The sequence below is a fragment of the Pristiophorus japonicus genome, chromosome 9, assembly GCF_044704955.1.
Source record: "Pristiophorus japonicus isolate sPriJap1 chromosome 9, sPriJap1.hap1, whole genome shotgun sequence".
NCBI classification, from domain to species: Eukaryota; Metazoa; Chordata; class Chondrichthyes; family Pristiophoridae; genus Pristiophorus; species Pristiophorus japonicus.
In genome coordinates, this window is record NC_091985.1 from 91,267,127 (window position 1) to 91,293,723 (window position 26,597).

The 26,597-nt window shown below is 45.5% G+C and overlaps 1 protein-coding gene across 9 annotated transcripts in view; it reads left to right on the forward strand.

Moving 5' to 3' along the window:
• The window catches only part of LOC139273131 (echinoderm microtubule-associated protein-like 6), an 816,712-nt gene that overhangs the window by 524,438 nt on the left and 265,677 nt on the right, over positions 1-26,597 (forward strand). For 7 of the 9 annotated variants that reach the window (XM_070889552.1, XM_070889554.1, XM_070889555.1 and 4 more), the window contains one exon: positions 2,226-2,427. In XM_070889552.1, coding sequence (XP_070745653.1) covers positions 2,226-2,427 — 202 coding nt within the window. Of the gene's footprint in view, positions 1-2,225; positions 2,428-23,242; positions 23,325-25,523; positions 25,617-26,597 lie in introns of those variants that run through there. The other 2 variants (XM_070889560.1, XM_070889561.1) reach the window with 2 other exon arrangements.

A 26,597-nucleotide genomic window follows, 5' to 3' on the forward strand; every position in this document is an offset into this window, starting at 1 on the left:
TGTAGCGACATAATATTAACAAAGTCGGGGGAGTCCTGCACTGTCCGCAAACCGGCAACAGAAGCACGCCGGGAGATTACAACTGGCCAGAAGAGGCCATGGTAAGTCTTTAAGAATTACATGTTAGAACTCCTTATGGGCCAGGAGCAGCAGGAGTGCTCCCCCAGGCCCAGCAAGGAGTCCCTAGTCCTCCCCAGGCCTGGCCTCCCCCAATCTTGCTGGAACCCCCAGCCCCAGGTCTTGCTGGAACCCCCAGCCTTCGACTCCCCTGACCTCTCTTCGATCTCACTGGAATTTCTAGCCCCAGCCTTTCTTGATCACACTGGAAACCCTCCCCTTCCTCCCCGCCCATATCTCCGAGCACCCTGGAACACCGCCGCCCCCCCCCCCCCCCCCCGCAACCCAGATCGCCTCAGGACCCCTCCTCTCACTGACTGCGAGGGACAGTTCTCATGGGCTGCAGTCTCTGAGACTTTTTATTCAAATGAGGCCCTGGTGTTAAGATCGGCAGGGCCTCCACTTCCCTGGACACTCTGGGTGCACAGCCCGATTTGAGGCTCAGCTCACCATTCCCGCCCCTATTTTTAAAATCGGGCCGTAATTTCAGACCACAGCCTCTGTTACCTGCAAAAACATTAATAAGTTACAGACAATGGGCTCAATTTTCCCCAATTAGTTGCACCATTTTTTTGGCATGCACTTTTTTTTGGAGTAAATTCAAATCTCCAAGTTTCCCCAAAGTTTCTGCACTAGTGTAATTCACTTAAGTAGGACTTTTTTAGGCTACGATTTTTTTTATATCATTGGGGGCGTAACCTGCCACCCGCGCCACTTCAGGCCATTTAAGCAAGTTTGGCCAGCTCCGATTTACTCCAATTTTTCTTAGAACGGCGTATATGACCACTCTGGAAAAACCTTCTGGGCAGTTAACATAATCAGCGCAGGTAAGAGAATCAGCGCAGCAGATGCAGTTCCATGGCCTGGACAGCAGCGAGAGAGAGGGGAAGGGGATAGAGGGGGGAGGTAGGCCTTTCGGCCAGGGTTTGGAATGGCACCGGCTCCGGGAAGAGGGGTGAGGGAGGCCTTTCGGCCAGAGTTAGGAGCGGCACCCGGCACCGGCAGGGGAGGGGGGATAGACTTTAGGCATAAACTCGTTAATAATTTAATGCTGGTAAGCTGCTGCGATGTGCAAGGTGCTTGTGCAGGTTGCTGTGAGCTGGCCAGAATGTGTTGTATGTTTTACTTTCCAGCCTCAGCCCACAGTGTGTCCCTCGTTACCCTGGCAACCCAATCTTTTTGGCACAGATCTTAGACTCCACACCCAAAGCTAAAGGACAAGCTATGTGGCGCCAAAATCAACAATTCAAAGTTGGATGATTTTTTTTTGGCATAGTTGGGCCCCAAAAAAATGGGCGTAACTCTTCAAGTAGGCCAAAAAACGGCATTGGGGAAAATTGAGTTGAATTTTTGTTCTTTTTTCCTCACAATCAGTTTTCCATCAGTAAAGCACTTGGTCCAAATTTGGAAATGGTTGATGAATCGTGGGTACCACCAGAAAATACGCACACATATCTGTAATATTAAAGACATTGCATATCATTTGTATATATAACTGGAACTCTTAGAGTAACATAGATGTTGGCGCAGAAATTGGACTTTTTAAAATAAACCTTGAATTAGTAGGATAGCAAAATATCCCAAAATTTCTCATTTACAAAATGGAAAGTATATATAAACGATATTGCACACACGAGGTGAAATAGTATATGCTTAATATACTGACCTGTTTGAATATAGCATCTAGTTATTACTGTCTATCCCAGGGAAAGGAAAAAAGGGATTCTTACTAGTTCCTTCAAGAAGGGTAAACTAGCACCTCACTTTGTGGTACATTACTTTTTCATTTAACTTACAAGAACTAGTTATATCATCTTGGATTTTGATAGTGAAAAAGGAGATTAGCATTGACAACACAAATATTTGTCCAGAGGAAACAAACTCTCCCTTTTCTCTATTACTTAATGCAATATAAATTATGGTTAAGTAATCCAGAAATAAAGCCATCAAATTTAGCAGCGAAAAGTAAAATGGCAAAATCAATATCCAGTTTAGATGTTGTGGTATAGTATCCGTACTTCTGTATTATAAAGGTTTCCTAATACTTGGTATATATAAGCCATGATAACCACAAACCTAACTGAAAATGTGACTAATTTGTTTTCCAGGGCAAATATGCAAAGTTTAAAAAGTATGTGGGCCACAGTGCACATGTGACTAATGTGAGGTGGGCGCAGGATGACAGCTTGTTGCTGACAGTGGGTGGTGCTGACACTGCTTTGATGATCTGGAGTCGGGAAACTGATGGGAACAGGGACAACAAGCCTGTGGACAGTGAAGAGTCTGATACTGACACTGATGAGGATGGAGGTAGATAGAAATGTATTAATAGTTTGAGCCTTTCCTTATAGAGTGCACTGCTGCATTTCAAATGCCTAATTATTTTAATCTTAGTAATAAATTTAGATTTTACAGAGTTATCTTGGAAATCTTCCAGGACACTAGTGTCACCAAATTGCACATCCTTTTCCAACAAATTGGTATCAGACTTTTTAATCAGGAATAATGCTCAATGAGGTGTGCTAATTTAATTGAACCCGATATACCCTTTCAACTTTCAGGAAGGGCCCTAATTTTGCAGCCAGCCCTCCCACCCAAAACTGGTGGGAGGTTGTTTAATTATGCAAATTGGGGTCCTGTGCCTGTTGTGGGATCCAATATTGCAACTTACAAAGTGGAATGGACAAAACATGCATGGCGCATATCAGTCCTATTTCTCCAGGCATTGAGAGGCATAACCAGGTCAAATTTTATGCTCCTTCTCTTCATTGACTAGAAAGTGGGATTGTTTTTTTAGACCAAATAGAAAGTCAATTTTACTTAAAATGGGTTTCAGGTCCTTAAAGGGACCACTGGAGGCCTCTCCAAAAAGATAAGGGGCCGAAATTCGATAAGGCCTGAAATCAGGGATCGTAATGCGCGATCTGCCAGCACCCGTTGAAAGTAGTGCAGGCAGCATGCAAAATTTGTGCTCCCTGCTAATTAACATGATTGAACCGCTGAGCCCAACACTGATGTTGGCTCAGTGTTCAGTAGGGGGCCAATTTCGTGGGATGTGATCTCTACTTAAAGCAAGCCGAGTGTGAAACACAGTCTTCATTTTTTAAAGCCTCACACCCACAGCTCACACCTTGCACACACTGCCAGCTATTCATCCATGATAGGCACATCACCCAAACAATAAGTTCTGTAATTGTTGCAGAGGAAAGTAGAATGCAGCTGTGGCTTAAAAGGGCAAAGCAAGGGCAACTAGATTCTCAGATGCAGCACTGGCGGCCTTAGTGCAGGGGGTCGAAAGGAGGAAACAGGTCCTCTAACTGCAGAGGGCCAGGAGGCCCTCCAGACAGACTGTAAGAAGGCAGTAGGAGCAAATTGCTGAAGCGGTCAGTGCCACCAGTCTTCCCTCCCAGGACCTGGCTTGAGTGCCGAAGGAAGTTTTATGACTTCACACCAATGTCCAAGGTCAGTGAATACATCTTCAAATGCCATATCCCACCAACTCCACAACTAGCCTCACATACTGCTCAATGCACCACACCCCCCATCACTGCCTTACCAACCATCTCTATTAATCACAACTCATACCTCACAAGCATAGCTTCACCCCACCCTCACACACTTACCACTGTTGCAAGCCTCACACCCACAGCTCACACCTTGCACACACTGACAGCTATTCATCCATGACAGGCACATCGCCCAAACACATTGCACCACACTCACTGATACACTTCCCTTTCTCTTGCAGGCCAAGGTGGCGCCTAACTGGCACCAGCAGCAGCTAACAGGCGGGGGCAGGCACGGCTGCAGAACCTGATCCAGCTGAAAGAGACAGTGTTAGACATCATTGGGAGGGCTGTCACTGAAGCTGTGGAAATCGGCGAGGCTGAAAGCATTGATGATGATGGTATGCTCCTACCTAATCTCCTCCTCACATCGGACTTTCCCCTCATCCCATCATCTCTTCTCACTTACAAGCTGCTGATGGTGTAGGTGTGCATATCTTCCTTTCTCCCCCTCCCCTTACCACAATCCTATCCTTGTGCCTTTCTCCTTTCAGATACCCAAGAACTCCAACCAGCTCAGCCAGTGCAGGAAGAACAGGAGGAGAACGATGGAGAAGAAGAGGCAGCGTCACTTGATCTGACACTTGCAGGCACCAGCTCAGAAAGTGGCACTGCATGTACTTCAGAGAATAGTATAGTGGCAGGATCTGCACGTAGTGAGTCACCAGGCATGGGTGGTCTGCAGCCAGGGCAGGGCGAAAGGGTAGCGCTGGTGCCAGATCCCCAGAGGGCGAGGTTGCCCACGAGTTCTGCAGCAGAGGACTCGGGTAATGACTTTGATAGGGCAGCCTTCAGTAGAAGGGTAATGAGCATGCACACAGAAATGCTTGGTGTATTGGCAGGCCTGCTAGAGAGCCTGTTGTCACTATCAAGGAGCATGGATGAGTCCGGCTCTAACCTTGCCCAGGGCTTTGCGCAGAGCTTAGAACCCATAATTTACAGGATGGAAGTGATGGGCAACTCCATTAGAGCATTTGTGAACCCAACCACTATGCAGGGTCTGATGGGCGATATCTCAGCTTCCATTGCAACACAAGCGGAAATTACCCAATGTCTGAGTGCTGCATTGGAAGCTCAGACATCTGTCATGCAAGCTCACCTTGCTGCCACGGAAGCTCAGACTACTCTCAGACAGGCTCAGCATGCTGCCATGCAAGCTCAGACTGCTGCCATTATGGCTGCGTTTATCAGTGCAGAAAGGGGCTTGCTAGGTCTCACAGCAGTGCAGCAATCTCTCCTCCAACAGATTACTGGAGTTGCTGAGGCACTGCCCTGAGGGAGTGCCAGTGGCTCCCTGGAGGATGCACCCGCTAACCTCTCAGGATGACAACATTCCTACTCCCACCATTGCCAATCTGCCAGTGCCCTTGCAGGTGCCTATCTCCTAGAGGACAAAGCCTCTTTTACCTCCCAAACAAAGCAATGGACGGCGAACAGCAAGATGTTTGCGATGTTGTCTGTTCCATTCTGGAAGGATCCGTTGGTGAAAATTTTCAGAGGCATGGTCGCCTTGGGGGCCACTGGCAGAGTAGTCGCTGTCCTGCTCTGAGGCTGCAGGTTTGGTTCCAAAAGGTGCAGAGTTCTGTAAGTACCTCTTTGGTGACACCGAGCCGATGACACTCTTCTGGCTTGGGACCAGGTGGTAGAAGTGCTCCCTGAAGACCCTAGGTGGGTAAGCCGTTTTGCTGAGAGCCCTCCTCCCCCTTCACCTTCCTGTTCTGCGAGCAGCTTGTCTTCTTTGCTGCCTCTGCTCCATCTCCCTGTCATGCTGCAGTGCAAGGGGTCTGCAGCTGGAGCCCCAATGACAGGGCGCAAGTGGTGTAGTCACAGGTCTTCCAGTAGCAGCCAATACCTTCCCAATATCCAACAGCACTCCTTACACACTTGAACAACTTTTTAAATGTCTTCCAGCAACCCAATATTCAAACAAGCTCTGCAAGAGCCAGTACAATAAAAATAATGAGCTTACCTGCACGTTGAATGTTTCCCTTTAAATAGTGCTCATAGGGGGTCACACTTGCAGCTAAATGCACGTTCAGCAGTGCGTGTTTAGGAGAGGATGTTGAATAGAGCGGCGGCGTTGAAAATGGCAGGTTGTGTGTCAAATCAGCTTTACACGCTGGCTGACATCACAATCTGTCTACTCTGGATACTGCTGGCACATGCATGACCCACCTGCGCTATTGCCCTCACCATGATGGCGAACAGTACGGGCCAGCCAAAAGTGGACGGAAGCAAGACGAACAGCATTTTTTTAAAACGGCTTTAACTACTGGTGCTAAGGTTCTGAATTTCGCAGCCGAATTTTGTTAGTTTCTTAAAGATTTTTGAGAATCTAGGAGAAGCTGGAGTGCACACCCAATCCCCAGCCTCCCTGCCTCCTCATCTGCAGGAGTGGCCTTAAACAGAGGATTAAAGTTGGGAATTTGGAGAGAGTGGAAGTCTCTGGTAAGTACTGGGTGAGTACTAGGGGTAATAACTGAAATTTATTATTTTGAATTTAACTTAGAACGTTAAAAAATGTAAAATAAACTGTAGCTAACAGAAACTGCTTGTCAGTGACAGTTAATTGAATTGGTGCTAATTACTGTGAGCAGGAAGCTGAATCAGGAATTGTAACTTGGGTGTGGTCAAGGGTGTATAAAAGTAAACAGTATCTGTTGACGCACAGAGTGGTCTTAAACGGAGTGCATCTAAACAGAATGTTAAAATTGGGAATTTGTGGAGAGTGGAAATTCAGAGCTGGGTGTGGGGAAGGAGTTGCTGCTTTTTGCCTCCAGTACTTGTAGTGGTTAGTGTTACAGGTAAATACATAATTTAATCTACCTATAATTTAAACTAGATCTAGTACTTAGTTAAGAAACTAAACGAAGCTAAGTTAATTAAATACATAAAGATTAATTAATTCAATAAATAAAACAAGGTTATATAGGGATGGCAGTGCAGGTAGTGTGGCGCAACTGCAGCATGTGGGAGTTTGTGAAGACCAGTGAGATTCCGAGCAACCATATCTGCAGTAAGTGTCTGCAACTGAAGGAATTTCAGCTCAGAGAGGTTGAGCTGGAGTCGAGCTGCAGACATTGCGATGCAGCAGGGAGGCGAAAGTTACCTGGACACTTTGTTCCAGGAGGCAGTCACAACCCTTAGGTTAAGTAGTATTTTGGAGTAAATCAGTAAACTAGATCTAGTACTTCATTAAAAAACTAAACTAAGTTCATTAAATACATAAAGATTGATTAATTAATTAATTAAATATGAATGAGAAAAAGAACTGCAGAGAGGATGGGCAAACTGACAGCAGCACAGTGGTACTGGGGGCAATCCAAGTGGGGGTAGAGAAAAGGAATGTGATGGTGGTAGCGGACAGTATAGTCGGGGAATGAGACTGTTCTCTGCACCTGTGATAGAAACATAGAAAATAGGTGCAGGTGTAGGCCATTCGGCCCTTCGAGCCTGATTCAATGAGTTCGTGGCTGAACATGCAACTTCAGTACCCCATTCCTGCTTTCTCGCCATACCCCTTGATCCCCCTAGTAGTAAGGACTTCATCTAACTCCTTTTTGAATATATTTAGTGAATTGGCCTCAACAACTTTCTGTGGTAGAGAATTCCACAGGTTCACCACTCTCTGGGTGAAGAAGTTTCTCCTCATCTCAGTCCTAAATGGCTTAGCCCTTATCCTTAGACTGTGACCCCTGGTTCTGGACTTCCCCAACATTGGGAACATTCTTCCTGCATCTAACCTGTCTAAACCCATCAGAATTTTAAACATTTCTATGAGATCCCCTCTCATTCTTCTGAACTCCAGTGAATACAAGCTCAGTTGATCCAGTCTTTCTTGATATGTCAGTCCCTCAATCCCGGGAATCAGTCTGGTGAACCTTCGCTGCACTCCCTCAATAGCAAGAATGTCCTTCCTCAAGTTAGGAGACCAAAACTGTACACAATACTCCAGGTGTGGCCTCACCAAGGCCCTGTACAACTGTAGTAACACCTCCCTGCCCCTGTACTCAAATCCCCTCGCTATGAAGGCTAACATGCCATTTGCCTTCTTAACTGCCTGCTGTACCTGCATGCCAACCTTCAATGACTGATGTACCATGACACCCAGGTCTCGTTGCACCTCCCCTTTTCCTAATCTGTTACCATTCAGATAATAGTCTGTCTCTCTGTTTTTACCACCAAAGTGGATAACCTCACATTTATCCACATTATACTTCATCTGCCATGCATTTGCCCACTCACCTAACCTATCCAAGTCAATCTGCAGCCTCATAGCATCCTCCTCGCAGCTCACACTGCCACCCAACTTAGTGTCAGCCGCAAATTTGGAGATACTACATTTAATCCCCTCGTCTAAATCATTAATGTACAATGTAAACAGCTGGGGCCCCAGCACAGAACCTTGAGGTACCCCACTAGTCACTGCCTCCCATTCTGAAAAGTACCCATTTACTCCTACTCTTTGCTTCCTGTCTGACAACCAGTTCTCAATCCATGTCAGTACACTACTCCCAATCCCATGTGTTTTAACTTTGCACATTAATCTCTTGTGTAGAACCTTGTCGAAAGCCCTCTGAAAGTCCAAATACACCACATCAACTGATTCTCCCTTGTCCACTCTACTGGAAACATCCTCAAAAAATTCCAGAAGATTTGTCAAGCATGATTTCCCTTTCACAAATCCATGCTGACTTGGACCTATCATGTCACCTCTTTCCAAATGCGCTGCTATGACATCCTTAATAATTGATTCCATCATTTTACCCACTACTGATGTCAGGCTGACCGGTCTATAATTCCCTGTTTTCTCTCTCCCTCCTTTTTTAAAAAGTGGGGTTACATTGGCTACCCTCCACTCCATAGGAACTGATCCAGAGTCAATGGAATGTTGGAAAATGACTGTCAATGCATCCGCTATTTCCAAGGCCACCTCCTTAAGTACTCTGGGATACAGTCCATCAGACCCTGGGGATTTATCGGCCTTCAATCCCATCAATTTCCCCAACACAATTTCCCGACTAATAAGGATTTCCCTCAGTTCCTCCTTCTTACTAGACCCTTTGATCCCTTTTATATCCGGAAGGTTGTTTGTGTCCTCCTTAGTGAATACCGAACCAAAGTACTTGTTCAATTGGTCTGCCATTTCTTTGTTCCCCATTATGACTTCCCCTGATTCTGACTGCAGAGGACCTATGTTTGTCTTTACTAACCTTTTTCTCTTTACATATCTGTAGAAACTTTTGCAGTCCATCTTAATGTTCCCTGCAAGCTTCCTCTCGTACTCTATTTTCCCTGCCCTAATCAAACCCTTTGTCCTCCTCTGCTGAGTTCTAAATTTCTCCCAGTCCCCGGGTTCACTGCTATTTCTAGCCAATTTGTATGCCGCTTCCTTGGCTTTAATACTATCCCTGATTTCCCAGGAAAGGCCCGAGGGCAGAGTTGCCTGCCTGCTGCCATGGCTAAGAATATCTCTTCGTGGCTGGAGAAGAACTTGGAGCACGAGGGGGAGGATCTAGTTGTCATGGTCCACGTAGGAACCAACGACATTGATAGAACATAAGAATGAGGTTCGGCTGACAAAGTTTGAGGAGCTAAGATCTAAATTAATAAGCAGAAACTTAAGGGTAATAATCTCTGGATTACTACCTCAGCCATGTGCAAATTGGTATAGGGTTCAGCAGATCAGAGAGTTAAATGAATGGTGTGGGAGGAAGGGATTTTGATTCATGGGGCACTGTCACCAGTACTGGGGATAGAGGGAGTTGTTCCATTGGGATGGGCTCCACTTAGAAACCTAGAAACATAGAAAATAGGTGCAGGAGTAGGCCAATCGGCCCTTCGAGTCTGCACCACCATTCAATAAGATCATGGCTGATCATTCATCTCAGTACCCCTTTCCTGCTTTCTCTCCATACCTCTTGATCCCTTTAGCTGCAAGGGCCATATCTAACTCCCTCTTGAATATATCCAATGAACTGGCATCAACAACTCTCTGCAGTAGAGAATTCCACAGGTTAACAACACTCTGCGTGAAGAAGTTTCTCATCATCTCAGTCCTAAATGGCTCATCCCTTATCCTTAGACAATGTCCCCTGGTTCTGGACTTCCCCAACATCGGGAACATTCTTCCTGCATCTAACCTGTACAGTCCCGTCAGAATTTTATATGTTTCTATGAGATCCCCTCTCATCCTTCTAAACTCCAGTGAATACAGGCCCAGTCCATCCAGTCTCTCCTCATATGTCAGTCCTGCCATCCCAGAAATCAGTCTGGTGAACCTTCGCTGCACTCCCTCAATAGCAAGAACGTCCTTCCTCAGATTAGGAAACCAAAACTGAACACAATATTCCAGGTAAGGCCTCACTTAAGGCCCTGTACAACTGCAGTAACCCCTCCCTGCTCATATACTCAACTCCCCTATCTATGAAGGCCAACATTGGATATATTCAAGAGAGAGTTAGATATGGCCCTTTTGGCTAAGGGGGATCAAGGGGTATGAAGCATGAAAGGGGTACTGAGGGAATGATCAGCCATGTTCTTATTGAATGGCAGTGCAGGCTCAAAGGGCCAAATGGCCTACTCCACCTATTTTCTATGTTTCTATGTTTCTAACATACCATTTGCCGCCTTCACCTCCTGCTGTACCTGCATGCCAACTTTCAATGACTGATGTACCATGACACCCAGGTCTCGTTGCACCTCCCCTTTTCCTAATCTGCCGCCATTCAGATAATATTCTGCCTTCGTGTTTTTGCCCCCAAAATGGATAACCTCACATTTATCCACATTATACTGCATCTGCCATGCATTTGCCCACTCACCTAACCTGTCCATGTCACCCTGCAGCCTCTTAGCGTCCTCCTCACAGCTCACACTGCCACCCAGTTTAGTGTCATCTGCAAACTTGGAGATATTACACTCAATTACTTCATCCAAATCGTTAATGTATATTGTAAAGAGCTGGGGTCCCAGCACTGAGCCCTACGGCACTCCACTAGTCACTGCCTGCCATTCTGAAAAGGACCCATTTACCCCGACTCTGCTTCCTGTCTGCCAACCAGTTCCCTATCCACGTCAGTATATTACCCCCAATACCACTTGCATTGATTTTTCACACCAATCTCTTGTGTGGGACCTTGTCAAAAGTCTTCTGAAAGTCCAAATATACCACATCCACTGGTTCTCCCTTGTCCACTCTGCTAGTTACATCCTCAAAAAATTCCAGAAGATTCGTCAAGCATGATTTCCCTTTCATAAATCCACGCTGACTTGATCCGATCCTGTCACTGCTTTCCAAATGCGCTGCTATTTTGTCCTTCATGATCGATTCCAACATTTTCCCCACTACGGATGTCAAGCTAACCGATCTATAATTCCCCGTTTTCTCTCTCCCTCCTTTTTTAAAAAGTGGTGTTACATTAGCTACCCTCCAGTCCATGGGAACTGATCCAGTGTCGATAGACTGTTGGAAAATGATCACCAATGCATCCACTATTTCAAGGACCACTTCCTTGAGCACTCTGGGATGCAGACTATCAGGCCCCGGGGATTTATCGGCCTTCAATCCCATCAATTTCCCTAACACAATTTCCCGCCTAATAAGGATATCCTTCAATTCCTCCATCTCACTAGACCCACTGTCCACTAGTACCTTTGTAAGGTTATTTGTATCTTCCTTCGTTAAGACACAACCGAAGTATTGGTTCAATTGGTCTGCCATTTCTTTGTTCCCCATTATAATTTCACCTGAATTCGACTGCAAGGGACCTATGTTTGTCTTTACTAATCTTTTTCTCTTCACATATTTATAGAAGCTTTTGCAGTCAGTTTTTATGTTCCCTGCAAGCTTCCTCTCGTACTCTATTTTCTCCCTCTTAATTAAACCCTTAGTCCTCCTCTGTTGAATTCTAAATTTCTCCCAGTCCTCGGGTTTGTTGCTTTTTCTAGCCAATTTATATGCCTCTTCCTTGGCTTTAACACTATCCTTAATTTCCTTTGTTAGCCATGGTTGAGCCACCTTTCCAGTTTTATTTTTACTCCAAACAGCGATGTACATTTGCTGAAGTTCATCGATGTGATCTTTAAATGTTTGCCATTGCTTATCCACCGTCAGCCCTTTTAGTATCATTTGCCAGTCTTTTCTAGCCAATTCACGCCTCATACCGTCGAAGTTACCTTTCCTTAAGTTCAGGACGCTAGTTTCCGAATTAACTTTGTCACTCTCCATCTTAATAAGGAATTCTACCATATTATGGTCACTTTTCCCCAAGGGGCCTCGCACAACGAGATTAGTACCTTCTTATTACACAATACACAGTCTAGGATGGCCAGCTCCCTGGTTGGTTCCTCAACATATTGGTCTCGAAAGCCGTCCCGAAAATACTCCAGGAAATCCTCCTCCACCGCATTGCTACCAGTTAGGTTAGCCCAATCAATGTGTAGATTAAAGTCGCCCATGATTACTGCTGTACCTTTATTGCACACATCCTTTATTTCTTGTTTGATGCTGTCCCCAACCTCACTACTACTATTTGGTGGTCTATACACAACACCCACTAGCGTTTTCTGCCCTTTGGAGTTCCGCAGCTCCACCCATACCGATTCCACATCATCCAGGCTAATGTCCTTCCTTACAATTGCATTGATTTTCTCTTTAACCAGCAACGCCACCCCGCCTCCTTTTCCTTTCTGTCTATTCTTCCTAAATGCTGAATACCCTTGGTTGTTGAGTTCCCAGCCTTGGTCCCCCTGGAGCCATGTCTCCGTGATGCCAATCACATCATATCCGTTAACTGCTATCTGCACAGTTAATTCATCCACCTCATTCCAAATACTTCTCGCATTGAGGCACAGAGCCTTCAGGCTTGTTTTTTTTAAACACACTTTGCCCCTTTAGAATTTTGCTGTAATGTGGCCCTTTTTGTTTTTTGTCTTGGGTTTCTCTGCCCTCCACTTTTACTATTCTCCTTTCTATCTTTTGTTTCTGCCTCCTTTTTATTTCCCTCTGTCTCCCTGCATAGGTTCCCATTTCCCTGCCATATTAGTTTAACTCCTCCCCAACAGCACTAGCAAACACTCCCCCCTAGGATATCGGTTCCGGTCCTGCCCAGGTGCAGACCGTCCGGTTTGTACTGGTCCCACCTCCCCCAGAACCGGTTCCAATGTCCCAGCAATTTGAATCCCTCCCTTCTGCACCACTCCTCAAGCCACGTATTCATCTGAGCTATCCTGCGATTCCTACTCTGACTAGCACGTGGCACTGGTAGCAATCCTGAGATTACTACTTTTGAGGTCCTACTTCTTAATTTAGCTCCGAGCTCCCTAAATTCGCCTCTTAGGACCTCATCCCATTTTTTACCTATGTCATTGGTACCTATATGCACCACGACAACTGGCTGTTCACCCTCCCTTTTCAGAATGTCCTGCACCCGTTCCGAGACATCCTTGACCCTTGCACCAGGGAGGCAACATACCATCCTGGAGTCTCGGTTCCGGCCGCAGAAATGCCTATCTATTCCCCTTACAATTGAATCCCCTATCACTATCGCTCTCCCACTCTTTTTCCTGCCCTCCTGTGCAGCAGAGCCAGCCATGGTGCCATGAACTTGGCTGCTGCTGCTCCCCTCTGATGAGTCATCCCCCTCAACAGTACTCAAAGCGGCGTATCTGTTTTGCAGGGGGATGACCGTAGGGGATCCCTGCACTACCTTCCTTGCATTGCTCTTCCTGTTGGTCTTCCATTCCCTGTCTGACTGTGTACCCTTTACCTGCAGTAAGACCAACTCACGAAACATGCTTTTTATGTCATTCTCAGCATCGTGCATGCTCCAGAGTGAATCTACCCGCAGCTCCAGTTCCGTAACGCGGTTCGTCAGGAGCTGGAGGCGGATACACTTCCCGCACACGTAGTCATCAGGGACACCGGAGGCGTCCCTGATTTCCCACATTGTACAGGAGGAGCATAACACGTGTCCGAGCTCTCCTGCCATGACTTAACCCTTAGATACACTTAAATTGGCAACAACAATGCTAAATGTTACTCACTGATATAGAAAAGAAAAAAGAAAAACTACTTACCAATCACCAGCCAATCATTTACCCTCTTGGCTGTGACATCACCTTTCTATTTCTTTCTACTTCTTTTTTGCCTTCTCCCTGTAGCTGCACAAGCTGGGCCTTTATAGGCCTCTCGCTGACCCCGGACTCACGCCTCAGCGACGCACCTCCCGACTGCTGAACTTGCAGCCTTTAAAGGTCTCGTGCCGACCCCGGACTCATGCCTCAGCGACGCACCTCACATTTATCCACAATATACTGCATCTGCCACGCCTTTGCCCGCTCACCTAACCTGTCCAAGTCACCCTGCAGCCTCTTAGCGTCCTCCTCACAGCTCACACCGCCACCCAGTTTAGTGTCGTCTGCAAACTTGGAGATATTACACTCAATTCCTTCATCTAAATCGTTAATGTATGTTGTAAATTGCTGGGGTCCCAGCACTGAGCCCTGCGGCACCCCACTAGTCACTGCATGCCATTCTGAAAAGGACCCGTTTATCCTGACTCTCTGCTTCCTGTCTGCCAATCAGTTCTCTATCCACGTCAGTACATTACCCCCAATACCATGTGCTTTAATTTTGCACACCAATCTCTTGTGTGGGACCTTATCAAAAGCCTTTTGAAAGTCCAAATACACCATATCCAATGGTTCTCGCTTGTCCACTCTACCAGTTACATCCTCAAAAAATTCTTGAAGATTTGTCAAGCAGGATTTCCCTTTCATAAATCCATGCTGACTTGGACCGATCCCGTCAATTCTTTCCAAACGTGCTGCTTTAATAATTAATTCCCACTACTGATGTCAGGCTAACTGGTCTATAATTACCCATTTTCTCTATCCCGACTCTCTGCTTCCTGTCTGCCAACCAGTTCTCTATCCACGTCAGTACATTACCCCCAATACCATGCGCTTTGATTTTGCACACCAATCTCTTATGCGGAATCCCAAAAAGTTAGTTTGCAGGTGCAGCAGGTAATCAGGAACGCGAATGGAATGTTGGCCTTCATTGCGAGAGGGATGGAGTACAAAAGCAGGGAGGACCTGCTGCAACTGTACAGGGTATTTGTGAGGCCACACCTGAAGTACTGCGTGCAGTTTTGGTCACCTTACTTAAGGAAGGATATACTAGCTTTGGAGGGAGTACAGAGACGATTCACTCGGCTGATTCCGGAGATGAGGGGGGTTACCTTATGATGATAGATTGAGTAGACTGGGTCTTTACTCGTTGGAGTTCAGAAGGATGTGGGGTGATCTTATAGAAACATTTAAAATAATGAAAGGGATAGACAAGATAGAGGCAGAGAGGTTGTTTCCACTGGTCGGGGAGACTAGAACTAGGGGGCACAGCCTCAAAATACGTGGGAGCCAATTTAAAACCGAGTTGAGAAGGAATTTCTTCTCCCAGAGGGTTGTGAATCTGTGGAATTCTCTGCCCAGGGAAGCAGTGGAAGCTAGCTCATTGAATGTATTCAAATCACAGATAGATAGATTTTTAAACAATAAGGGAATTAAGGGTTATGGGGAGCGGGCGGGTAAGTGGAGCTGAGTCCACGGCCAGATCAGCCATGATCTTGTTGAATGTCGGAGCAGGCTCGAGGGGCTAGATGGCCTACTCCTGTTCCTAATTCTTATGTTCGTATGTTCTTGTCAAATGCCTTTTGAAAGACCAAATACATCACATCCACTGGTTTCCCCCTTGTACACTCTGCTAGTTACATCCTCAAAAAATTCCAGAAGATTCCTCAAGCATGATTTCCCTTTTATAAATCCATGCTGACTTGGACCGATCCTGTCACTGCTTTCCAAATGCACTGCTATTTCATCCTTAATGATTGATTCCAACATTTTCTCCACTACCGCTTTCTCTCTCCCTCCTTTTTTTTAAAAAGTGGTGTTACATTAGCTACCCTCCAGTCCATAGGAACTGATCCAGAGTCGATAGACTGTTGGAAAATGATCACCAATGTATCCACTATTTCTAGGGCCACATCCTTAAGTACTCTGGGATGCATACTATCAGGCCCCGGGGATTTATCGGCCTTCAATCCCATCAATTTCCCTAACACAATTTCCCGCCTAATAAGGATATCCTTCAGTTCCTCCTTTTCACTAGATCCACTGTCCCCAAGTACATTCGGAAGGTTATTTGTGTCTTCCTTCGTGAAGACAGAACCAAAGTATTTGTTCACTTGGTCTGCCATTTCTTTGTTCCCCATTATAAATTCACCTGAATCCGACTGCAAGGGACCTACGTTTGTCTTCACTAATCTTTTTCTCTTCCCATATCTATAGAAGCTTTTGCAGTCAGTTTTTATGTTGCCAGCAAGCTTCCTCTCGTACTCTATTTTCCCCCTCTTAATTGAACACTTAGTCCTCCTCTGTTGAATTCTAAATTTCTCTCAGTCCTCAGGTTTGTTGCTTTTTCTGGCCAATTTATATGCCTCTTCCTTGGTTTTAACACTATCCTTAATTTCCCTTGTTAGCCACGGTTGAGCCACATTCCCCATTTTATTTTTACTCCAGACAGGGATGTACAATTGCTGAAGATCATCCATGTGATCTTTAAATGTTTGCCATTGCTTATCCACCGTCAACCCTTCAAAATGATAGGCAGAATGGAAACGGATGACATAAGGACAGTAGTGAGAAAGGATCTTGGCTCAAAAGATCACGACTGGAATTTTCTGAGGTAAGAGTGGGTGAGTTGGAGAGGTGAAGTGAAAATTGAAAAAATGTGAACTCCAAACCGCCTCCACCCCACCCACTTTCACCTTTTACTCAGGTGGACGGGGGCGGGCTGCCAACAAAGAGGCGAGTTAGCAACTTGAACATTATAATGAGCCTGAAGCCTCTACTTTAACCTGCTTTGCAGGTTTCACTGCAGCGGCCAGGGATCCTGAAGCTCGTAATTCCCAGTGGCTGCAACGAGGTGGCCTCTGCCTTGGAGAGCAATGCTTGTGGGCCAGGAGGAGCAGGAGTGCTTCCTCCCGGCCCCCAAAGCTCCCCCACTATCAGCCTGGCCCTCCCCAGGGTCGGGGATTGGACCCCCTCCTCCGGGCCTGGAACAACCCTCCACAGGATCACGACTCAGCCCCAGTTTTGGGATCAGACTTCCCGGGGATCGCGACTCTGATCAGAACCCCCCCTCCCCCGGGGGATCGGACTGCCCCTCCGGGGGATCGGACCCCCTTCACTATCCTAGGTCCAGCACTTACGTGTTGCTTTGGGCCTCCTTCTCCGTGTTCCCCGCATGAATGGAAGCCAGCCACAGGCTGACCTCCCGGCGGGGAACCCGCCCCTGACATCCCTCGCACACTGTGGAGAAACTCCACAGCGTGCCGGGATACCCGATCTTCTGGGTTTCCCGTGATCTCCCGGGACCTCCTGCACCGTGCGAGTGGGACCTGGGAAAATCCAGCCCCAGGAAGTAGAGTGAGTATGGGTGGAGATGAGTAACAAGGAGCACAAAACACTGGTGATAATAGTTCATAGGCCTCCTAATAGTAGCTATACCATTGGACAGAGTATTAATCAAGAAATAATAGGAGCTGGTAACATAGAAAATAGGTGCAGGAGTAGGCCATTCGACCCTTCGAGCCTGCACCGCCATTCAATAAGATCATGGCTGATCATTCCCTCAGTACCCCTTTCCTGCTTTCTCTCCATACCCCTTGATCCCCTTAGCCGTAAGGGCCATATCTAACTCCCTCTTGAATATATCCAATGAACTGGCATCAACAACTCTCTGCGGCAGGGAATTCCACAGGTTAACAACTCTCTGAGTGAAGAAGTTTCTCCTCATCTCAGTCCTAAATGGCCTACCCCTTATCCTCAGACTGTGTCCCCTGGTTCTGGACTTCCCCAACTTCGGGAACATTCTTCCCGCATCTAACCTCTCCAGTCCCGTCAGGCTAACCGGTTTATAATTACCCATTTTCTCTCTCCTTTTTTAAAAGTTAATGCAATAATCGTGGGGGAATTTAATCTTCACATAGACTGGAAAAAATCAAATTGACGAAGGTAATCTGGAGGACGAGTTCATGCAATGCATTTGATGCAATTTCCAGAACAATACGTCGTACAACTAACCAGGGAACAGGCTGTTTTAGATCTTGCATTGTGTAATGAGACAGGGTTAATTAGTAATCTCACAGTAAATGATCCTCTGGGGCAGAGTGATCATAATATGATATAATTTCACGTTAGGTTTGAGAGTGACATGCTTAAATCCAAAACTCGAGTCTTAAACTTAATTAAAGCCAATTATATAAGTATGAGGAGCGAGTTGGCTAAGGTAGTTTATGAAAATAGATTAAAAGGAACGACGGTAGATAAGCAGTGACAAACATTTTAAAGAACTGTTTCACCATTCATAACGAATATACATTCCATTGAGAAATAAAAACTCTACTGGAATAGTGATCCATGCATGGCTAACTAAAGAAGTTAAGGATGGCATTAGATTGGAAGAAGAATCATAGAAATGTACAGCACAGAAGAATGCCATTCGGCCCATCATGTCTGTGCCAGCCAATAAAGAGCTATCCAGCCTAATCCCAATTTCTAGCTCTTGGCGTCATTGCGTGCATGCGCCAGCCCGGGGTGCAAATTGCGGTGCGCGGCAATACCGGCACACCAACTTCCCAAACCTCCAGGGCAATTTCCCTGGAGGCGCTATCGATCCTTTCCTCAGGGCAATAACCTTGTTGCGCCCCATTAGTGCCCCCCCGGAGATGCTAATGGGGCTATAAAAAAGGGAAATTTCGCCCCCAGAGTGTAAGAACTTCTAAATGTATGTAAATGGAAGAGAGTAGCAAAAGTAAACATTTGTCCTTTAGCAGCTGAGGCAGGAGAAATTATAATGGGGAATAAGGAAATGGCAGATATGTTAAACAAATAATTTGTATCTACTTCACAGCAGAAGACACAAAAAGCATACCAAACATAGTGGGGAACCAAGGGGCTAATGAGAGTGAGGAAATTAAAGTAATTAATATCAGTAGAAAAAAAGTACTAGAGAAACTAATGGGACTAAAAGCTGACAAATCCTCTAGACTGGGAATCCATTATTCTTTTCGGCAGTCCCTCAGAATTGAGGATGACTTGCTTCCACATTAAAAATTAGTTCTCATATGACTAATGAAACTTATGTGGGACCTACAGCCTCTGTCACAGGTCTGGCAGACGGTGGTCGAAGGAATGGGTGGGTGGGGTGCTTGGGATGCTGTGCGCTCCTTCCGCTGTTTAAGTTTGGTTTCAGCTTGCTCTTAGCGTAGAGACTTGAGATGTTTGGCACCTTCCTGGATGTTTTTCCTCCACTTTGTGCGGTCTTAGGCTGGGGATTCCCAGGTGTCGGTGGGGATGTTGCATTTTTTCAAGGAGGCTTTGAGGGTGTCCTTGAAGCGTTTCCTCTGCCCACCTGGGCTCGCTTGCTGTGTTGGAGCTCCGAGTAGACCGCTTGTTTTGGGAGTCTCGTATCGGCTTTGTTAAGGAATCCATTATTAAGGAAGTGGTAACAGGACACTTAAAAAAAATCATAATATGATCAGGCAGAGTCAACATGGTTTTATGAAAGGGAAATCGTGTTTGACAAATTTGTTAAGAGTATTTTGAGGATGTAACTAGCAGGGTAGATAAAGGGGAACCAGTAGATATAATATAGACATAGAAACATAGAAAATAGCTGCACGAGTAGGCCATTCGGCCGTTCTAGCCTGCACCGCCATTCAATGAGTTCATGGCTGAACATGCAACTTCAGTACCCCATTCCTGCTTTCTCGCCATACCCCTTGATCCCCCTAGTAGTAAGGACTTCATCTAACTCCTTTTTGAATATATTTAGTGAATTGGCCTCAACAACTTTCTGTGGTAGAGAATTCCACAGGTTCACCACTCTCTGGGTGAAGAAGTTTCTCCTCATCTCGGTCCTAAATGGCTTACCCCTTATCCTTAGACTGTGACCCCTGGTTCTGGACTTCCCAAACATTGGGAACATTTTTCCTGCATCTAACCTGTCTGAACCCATCAGAATTTTAAACGTTTCTATGAGGACCCCTCTCATTCTTCTGAACTCCAATGAACACAAGCCCAATTGATCCAATCTTTCTTGATAGGTCAGTCCCACCATCCCGGGAATCAGTCTGGTGAACCTTCGCTGCACTCCCTCAATAGCAAGAATGTCCTTCCTCAAGTTAGGAGACCAAAACTGTACACAATACTCCAGGTGTGGCCTCACCAAGGCCCTGTACAACTGTAGCAACACCTCCCTGCCCCTGTACTCAAATCCCCTCGCTATGAAGGCCAACATGCCATTTGCTTTCTTAACTGCCTGCTGTACCTGCATGCCAACCTTCAATGACTGATGTACCATGACACCCAGGTCTCGTTGCACCTCCCATTTTCCTAATCTGTCACCATTCAGATAATAGTCTGTCTCTCTGTTTTTACCACCAAAGTGGATAACCTCACATTTATCCACATTGTACTTCATCTGCCATGCATTTGCCCACTCACCTAACCTATCCAAGTCATTCTGCAGCCTCATAGCATCCTCCTCGCAGCTCACACTGCCACCCAACTTAGTGTCATCCGCAAATTTGGAGATACTACATTTAATCCCCTCGTCTAAATCATTAATGTACAGTGTAAACAGCTGGGGCCCCAGCACAGAACCTTGCGGTACCCCACTAGTCACTGCCTGCCATTCTGAAAAGTACCCATTTACTCCTACTCTTTGCTTCCTGTCTGACAACCAGTTCTCAATCCACGTCAGCACACTACCCCCAATCCCATGTGCTTTAACTTTGCACATTATTCTCTTGTGTGGGACCTTGTCAAAAGCCTTCTGAAAGTCCAAATGTACCACATCAACTGGTTTTCCCTTGTCCACTCTACTGGAAACATCCTCAAAAAATTCCAGAAGATTTGTCAAGCATGATTTCCCTTTCACAAATGCATACTGACTTGAACCTATCATGTCACCTCTTTCCAAATGCGCTGCTATGACATCCTTAATAATTGATTCCATCATTTTACCCACTACTGATGTCAGGCTGACCGGTCTATAATTCCCTATTTTCTCTCTCCTTCCTTTTTTAAAAAGTGGGGTTACATTGGCTACCCTCCACTCCATAGGGACTGATCCAGAGTCAATGGAATGTTGGAAAATGACTGTCAATGCATCCGCTATTTCCAAGGCCACCTCCTTAAGTACTCTGGGATGCAGTCCATTAGGCCCTGGGGATTTATCGGCCTTCAATCCCATCAATTTCCCCAACACAATTTCCCGACTAATAAGGATTTCCCTTAGTTCCTCCTCCTTACTAGATCCTCTGACCCCTTTTATATCCGGAAGGTTGTTTGTGTCCTCCTTAGTGAATACCGAACCAAAGTACTTGTTCAATTGGTCTGCCATGTCTTTGTTCCCCGTTATGACTTCCCCTGATTCTGACTGCAGGGGACCTACGTTTGTCTTTACTAACCTTTTTCTCTTTACATATCTATAGAAACTTTTGCAATCCGTCTTAATGTTCCCTGCAAGCTTCTTCTTGTACTCCATTTTCCCTGCCCTAATCAAACCCTTTGTCCTCCTCTGTTGAGTTCTAAATTTCTCCCAGTCCCCGGGTTCGCTGCTATTTCTGGCCAATTTGTATGCCACTTCCTTGGCTTTAATACTATCCCTGATTTCCCTTGATAGCCACGGTTGAGCCACCTTCCCTTTTTTATTTTTACGCCAGACAGGAATGTACAATTGTTGTAGTTCATCCATGCGGTCTCTAAATGTCTGCCATTGCCCAAGGGTTTGGTTAGGGCAGGGAAAATGGAGTACGAGAAGAAGCTTGCAGGGAACATTAAGACGGATTGCAAAAGTTTCTATAGATATGTAAAGAGAAAAAGGTTAGTAAAGACAAACGTAGGTCCCCTGCAGTCAGAATCAGGGGAAGTCAGAACGGGGAACAAAGTCAACCCCTTAAGTATCATTCGCCAATCTATCCTAGCCAATTCACACCTCATACCTTCAAAGTTACCCTTCTTTAAGTTCTGGACCATGGTCTCTGAATTAACTGTTTCATTCTCCATCCTAATGCAGAATTCCACTATATTATGGTCACTCTTCCCCAAGGGGCCTCGCACAACACCCAGTCTAAGATGGCCTCCCCCCTCGTTGGTTCCTCAACATATTGGTCTAGAAAACCATCCCTTATGCACTCCAGGAAATCCTCCTCCACCGTATTGCTTCCAGTTTGGTTAGCCCAATCTATGTGCATATTAAAGTCACCCATTATAACTGCTGCACCTTTATTGCATGCACCCCTAATTTCCTGTTTGATGCCCTCCCCAACATCACTACTACTGTTTGGAGGTCTGTACAAAACTCCCATTAACATTTTTTGTCCTTTGGTGTTCTGCAGTTCTACCCATATAGATTCCACCTCATCCAAGCTAATGGCCTTCCTAACTATTGCATTAATCTCCTTTTTAACCAGCAATGCTACCCCACCTCCCTTTCCTTTTGTTCTATCCTTCCTGAATGTTGAATACCCCTGGATGTTGAGTTCCCAGCCCTGATCATTCTGAAGCCACGTCTCTGTAATCCCAATCACATCATATTTGTTAACATCTATTTGCACAGTTAATTCATCCACTTTATTACGGATACTCCTTGCATTAAGACACAAAGCCTTCAGGCTTGTTTTTTTAACACCCTTTGTCCTTTTAGAATTTTGCTGTACAGTGGCCTTTTTTGTTCTTTGCCTTGGGTTTCTCTGCCCTCCACTTTTCCTCATCTCCTTTCTGTCTTTTGCTTTTGTCTCCTTTTTGTTTCCCTCTATCTCCCTGCATTGGTTCCCATCCCCCTGCCATATTAGTTTAACTCCTCCCCAACAGCACTAGCAAACACTCTCCCTAGGACATTGGTTCCGATCCTGCCCAGGTGCAGACCGTCCGGTTTGTACTGGTCCCACCTCCCCCAGAACCGGTTCCAATGCCCCAGGAATTTGAATCCCTCCCTGCTGAACCACTGCTCAAGCCACGTATTCATCTGCGCTATCCTGCAATTCCTACTCTGACTAGCACGTGGCACTGGTAGCAATCTCGAGATTACTACTTTTGAGGTCCTACTTTTTAATTTAGCTCCTAGCTCCTTAAATTCGTTTCGTAGGACCTCATCCCTTTTTTTTACCTATGTCGTTGGTACCAATGTGCACCACGACTACTGGCTGTTCTCCCTCCCTTTTTAGAATGTCCTGCACCCGCTCCGAGACATCCTTGACCCTTGCACCAGGGAGGCAACATACCATCCTGGAATCTCGGTTGCAGCCGCAGAAACGCCTATCTATTCCCTTCTCAATTGAATCCCCTATCACTATCGCTCTTCCACTCTTTTTCCTGCCCTCCTGTGCAGCAGAGCCAGCCACGGTGCCATGAACTTGGCTGCTGCTGCCCTCCCCTGATGAGTCATCTCTCTCAACAGTACTCAAAGCAGTGTATCTGTTTTGCAGGGGGATGACCACAGGGGACCCCTGCACTACCTTCCTTGAACTACTCTTCCTGCTGGTCTTCCATTCCCTAGCTGGCTGTGGACCCTTCTCCTGCGGTAAGACCAACTCGTTACACGTGCTACTCACGTCATTCTCAGCATCGTGAGCTCCAGAGTGAATCCACCCTCAGCTCCAATTCCGCAATGCCGTCCATCAGGAGCTGAAGGCGGATACACTTCCCGTAAACGTAGTCGTCAGGGACACCGGAAGTGTCCCTGAGTTCCCACATGGTACAGGAAGAGCATATCACGTGACCGAGCTCTCCTGCTATGACTTAACCCTTAGATACACTTAAATTGGCAACAACAATGTTAAAAGTTACTCACTGTTGTAGAAGAGAAAAAAGAAAAGAAAAACTACTCACCAATCACCAGTATATTTGGATTTCCAAAAGGCGTTCGACATGGTGCCACATAAAAGGTTGTTGCGCAAGATCAGGGCTCATGGGGTTGGGGGTAATATATTAGCTTGGATAAAGAATTAGTAAGTGGACAGAAAACAGATAGGGCTAAACGAATCATTTTCAGGTTGGCAGGCTGTAACTAGTGGGGTGCCGCAAGGATCAGTGCTTGTGCCTCAACTATTTACAATCTATATTAATTATTTCGATGAAGGGACAGAGTGTAATGTATTCAAACTTGATGACAATATATAAAGCTAGGAGGGAAAGTAAGCTGTGAGAGGACGCAAAAAGATATCGACAGGTTAAGTGAGTGGGCAAGAAGGTGGCAGATGGAGTATAATGTGGGGAAATATGAGGTTATTTACTTTGGTAGGAAGAATAGAAAAACAGAATATTTTTTAAATGGTGAGAAACTTTTAAATGTTGGTGTTCAGAGAGATTTGGATGTCCTTGTACAAGAAATACAAAAAGTTAGCAAGCAGGTACAACAAGCAATTTGGAAGGCAAGTGGCATGTTGGCCTTTATTGCAAGGGGATTGAAGTACTAAGGAAGTCTTGCTACAATTGTACACGGCTTTGGTGGGATCACAACTGATGTACTATGCACAGTTTTGATCTCCTTATCTGAGGAAATATATACTTCCCTTAGAGGCAGCGCAATGAAGGTTCAGTAGATTGACTCCTGAGATGAAAGGGTTGTCCTATGATGAGAGATTGAGTAGAATGAGCCTATACACTCTGGAGTTTAGAAGAATGAGAGGTGATCTCACTGATACATATACGATTCTGAGAGGGCTTGACAGGGCAAATGCTGAGAGGTTATATACCCTGGCTGGAGAGTCTAAACTAGACAGAGATGAGGAGGAATTTCTTCACTCAGAGGATTGTGAATCTTTGTAATTCTCTACCCCAAAGGACTGTTGATGCGCAGTCATTAGTCTATTCAAGGCTGAGAGAGATAGATTTTTAAACTCTTGGGGAATCAAGGGGTATGGGATCGGGCGTGAAAGTGGAGTTGAGGTCGAAGATCAGTCTTGATTTTATTGAATGGCGGAGCAGGCTCAGGGGCCATATGACCTAGTCCTGCTCCTATTTGTTATGTTCTTATCCTCTCCTATGCCCTCTCCTGTCCTCTTCCCCTCTACTATTTCCCATTCCTACCTGCCTTCTCTTACTCGCCCCACCTTGGTTCAATTATCAAAACTGTCTTCTAACCTTGCTTGACCTGAAAAGTACCCTTGGTCTTGACATGCTGTGTGAAACACCACAGGAAATTGACTAGTATAGAAAATAGATGGTCAACATAGTTATCCACATTACATTTCTAGCTGTATAGTAAGTTTAATAAGTCTATCTGTTTTTGTTCCTCCTTCATTCTGTCATCCACGTACAACCTGAAACATATTTTAAGTAAAATTCACTTTCTATTTTATCTAAAAGCTAATTCCACTTTTTAGCCAATGAAGAGAAAGAGCATAACATTTGACCCGATCACCTGATTTGCGTCGTCAGGCTAAATATTGATATGATTTGGGGCTGGCATTCCGAATCAAGAAGCAGCCTGATCACCTAGTGAGATAACTACTTGGTGGTACAGCGATCTAAATGTCACTGAGACAAGTTTTTACATTGTTGGACCACAATGTGGTGGATTACATTCCATTAAATTAATTGAAACATAAAAGGATGACCTTTTATGAAAGAGTGGCTTTATCAGGAAGGTTTAACAGGAGCTCTAATTGTAACTTCATTATTTAGATGCAGTTCTCGGATGATTTAGAGCATGTTAGTTATAAGTGGGACAGTAGATTATAACTTTGCATGCTATGCCTTCTTCAGCTGTAATTCGTCGCATGTTCTCAGTTGCGCCATTAGAGGAACAGCATCAAGTGAGGTCCAGGCACTTCTACATGTGAGAGGGAAGATCAGAGAGTGAGTCTCCCAAACTTTGTTTTCTTGTAATTAGAGAGCAGCATTGGCAGAGTAGAACTAGAATTCTCTGCCATTCAGAAGATGCATATCATGGGGAAAAAACTATAGGAATAGACCAGAGTAAATGTATAATGTATCAACTGATAGAGGATGTTAATGAGGAATTCAAGCTGATGTTTATTTCTCTTACAATTTTTTCTTCCCCATTCCCTTCCCCAGAGAAACTCATTGTTCCCGTCAGATAGCCTAGCTTTAGGTCAGAAATTCAAACTGAAGTATTATAGGTGTTAACCTGAGAGCCACTGCTCTGTTGCACATGCTTCATCTGCTCTGCAAACACAGGGCTAAAAGTTTGGTGGCTTAACGCCACCTATTACTGACAAAAAGTTGCGTTTAGAGGGCAGCCGCTGCTCTTTCACGAGCTGATTGTGGGTCCTGCGGTGTCCTCCATTTTCGAAGGACCAGCAGCACTGACGTTAACACCCATCACCCTGTAAATTGAAATGAGGCAGAGATGACGTCAGTCGGGGTGTAATGCCGATTTATAGTCGCCATGGTGAACTTGGACCTTTGCGCTGAGTTCAGCGCTGGGTCCTAAGCTCGCCATGTAAACCTAGCATGCAGCAGACTGACAGTGGTACTGTCAGCACCTCTTAAAGGGACATAAACATCTTTCAGGCAACTTTAAGCTTTTGGACTTTTTGATTTTATTGAAGTAGTGGTTTGCTGCAACATATGTTCAAAGTTTTTTTTTAAAGTTTTAAGTGTGCTGGACAATTGTAAGGCCTCGGATGGTAAAGGAAGGCCCTGAGAAGACAGAAAATGCTGCAAATACTCAGCAGGTCAGGCAACATCTGTGGAGAGAGAAACCGAGTTCCCATCTCGGGTCAAGATGCTACCTGGCCTGCTGAGTATTTTCAGTACTTTATTCTGTCATTTCAGATTTCCAGCATCCACTCGCTGAGGGAGGAGGAAGAAGCT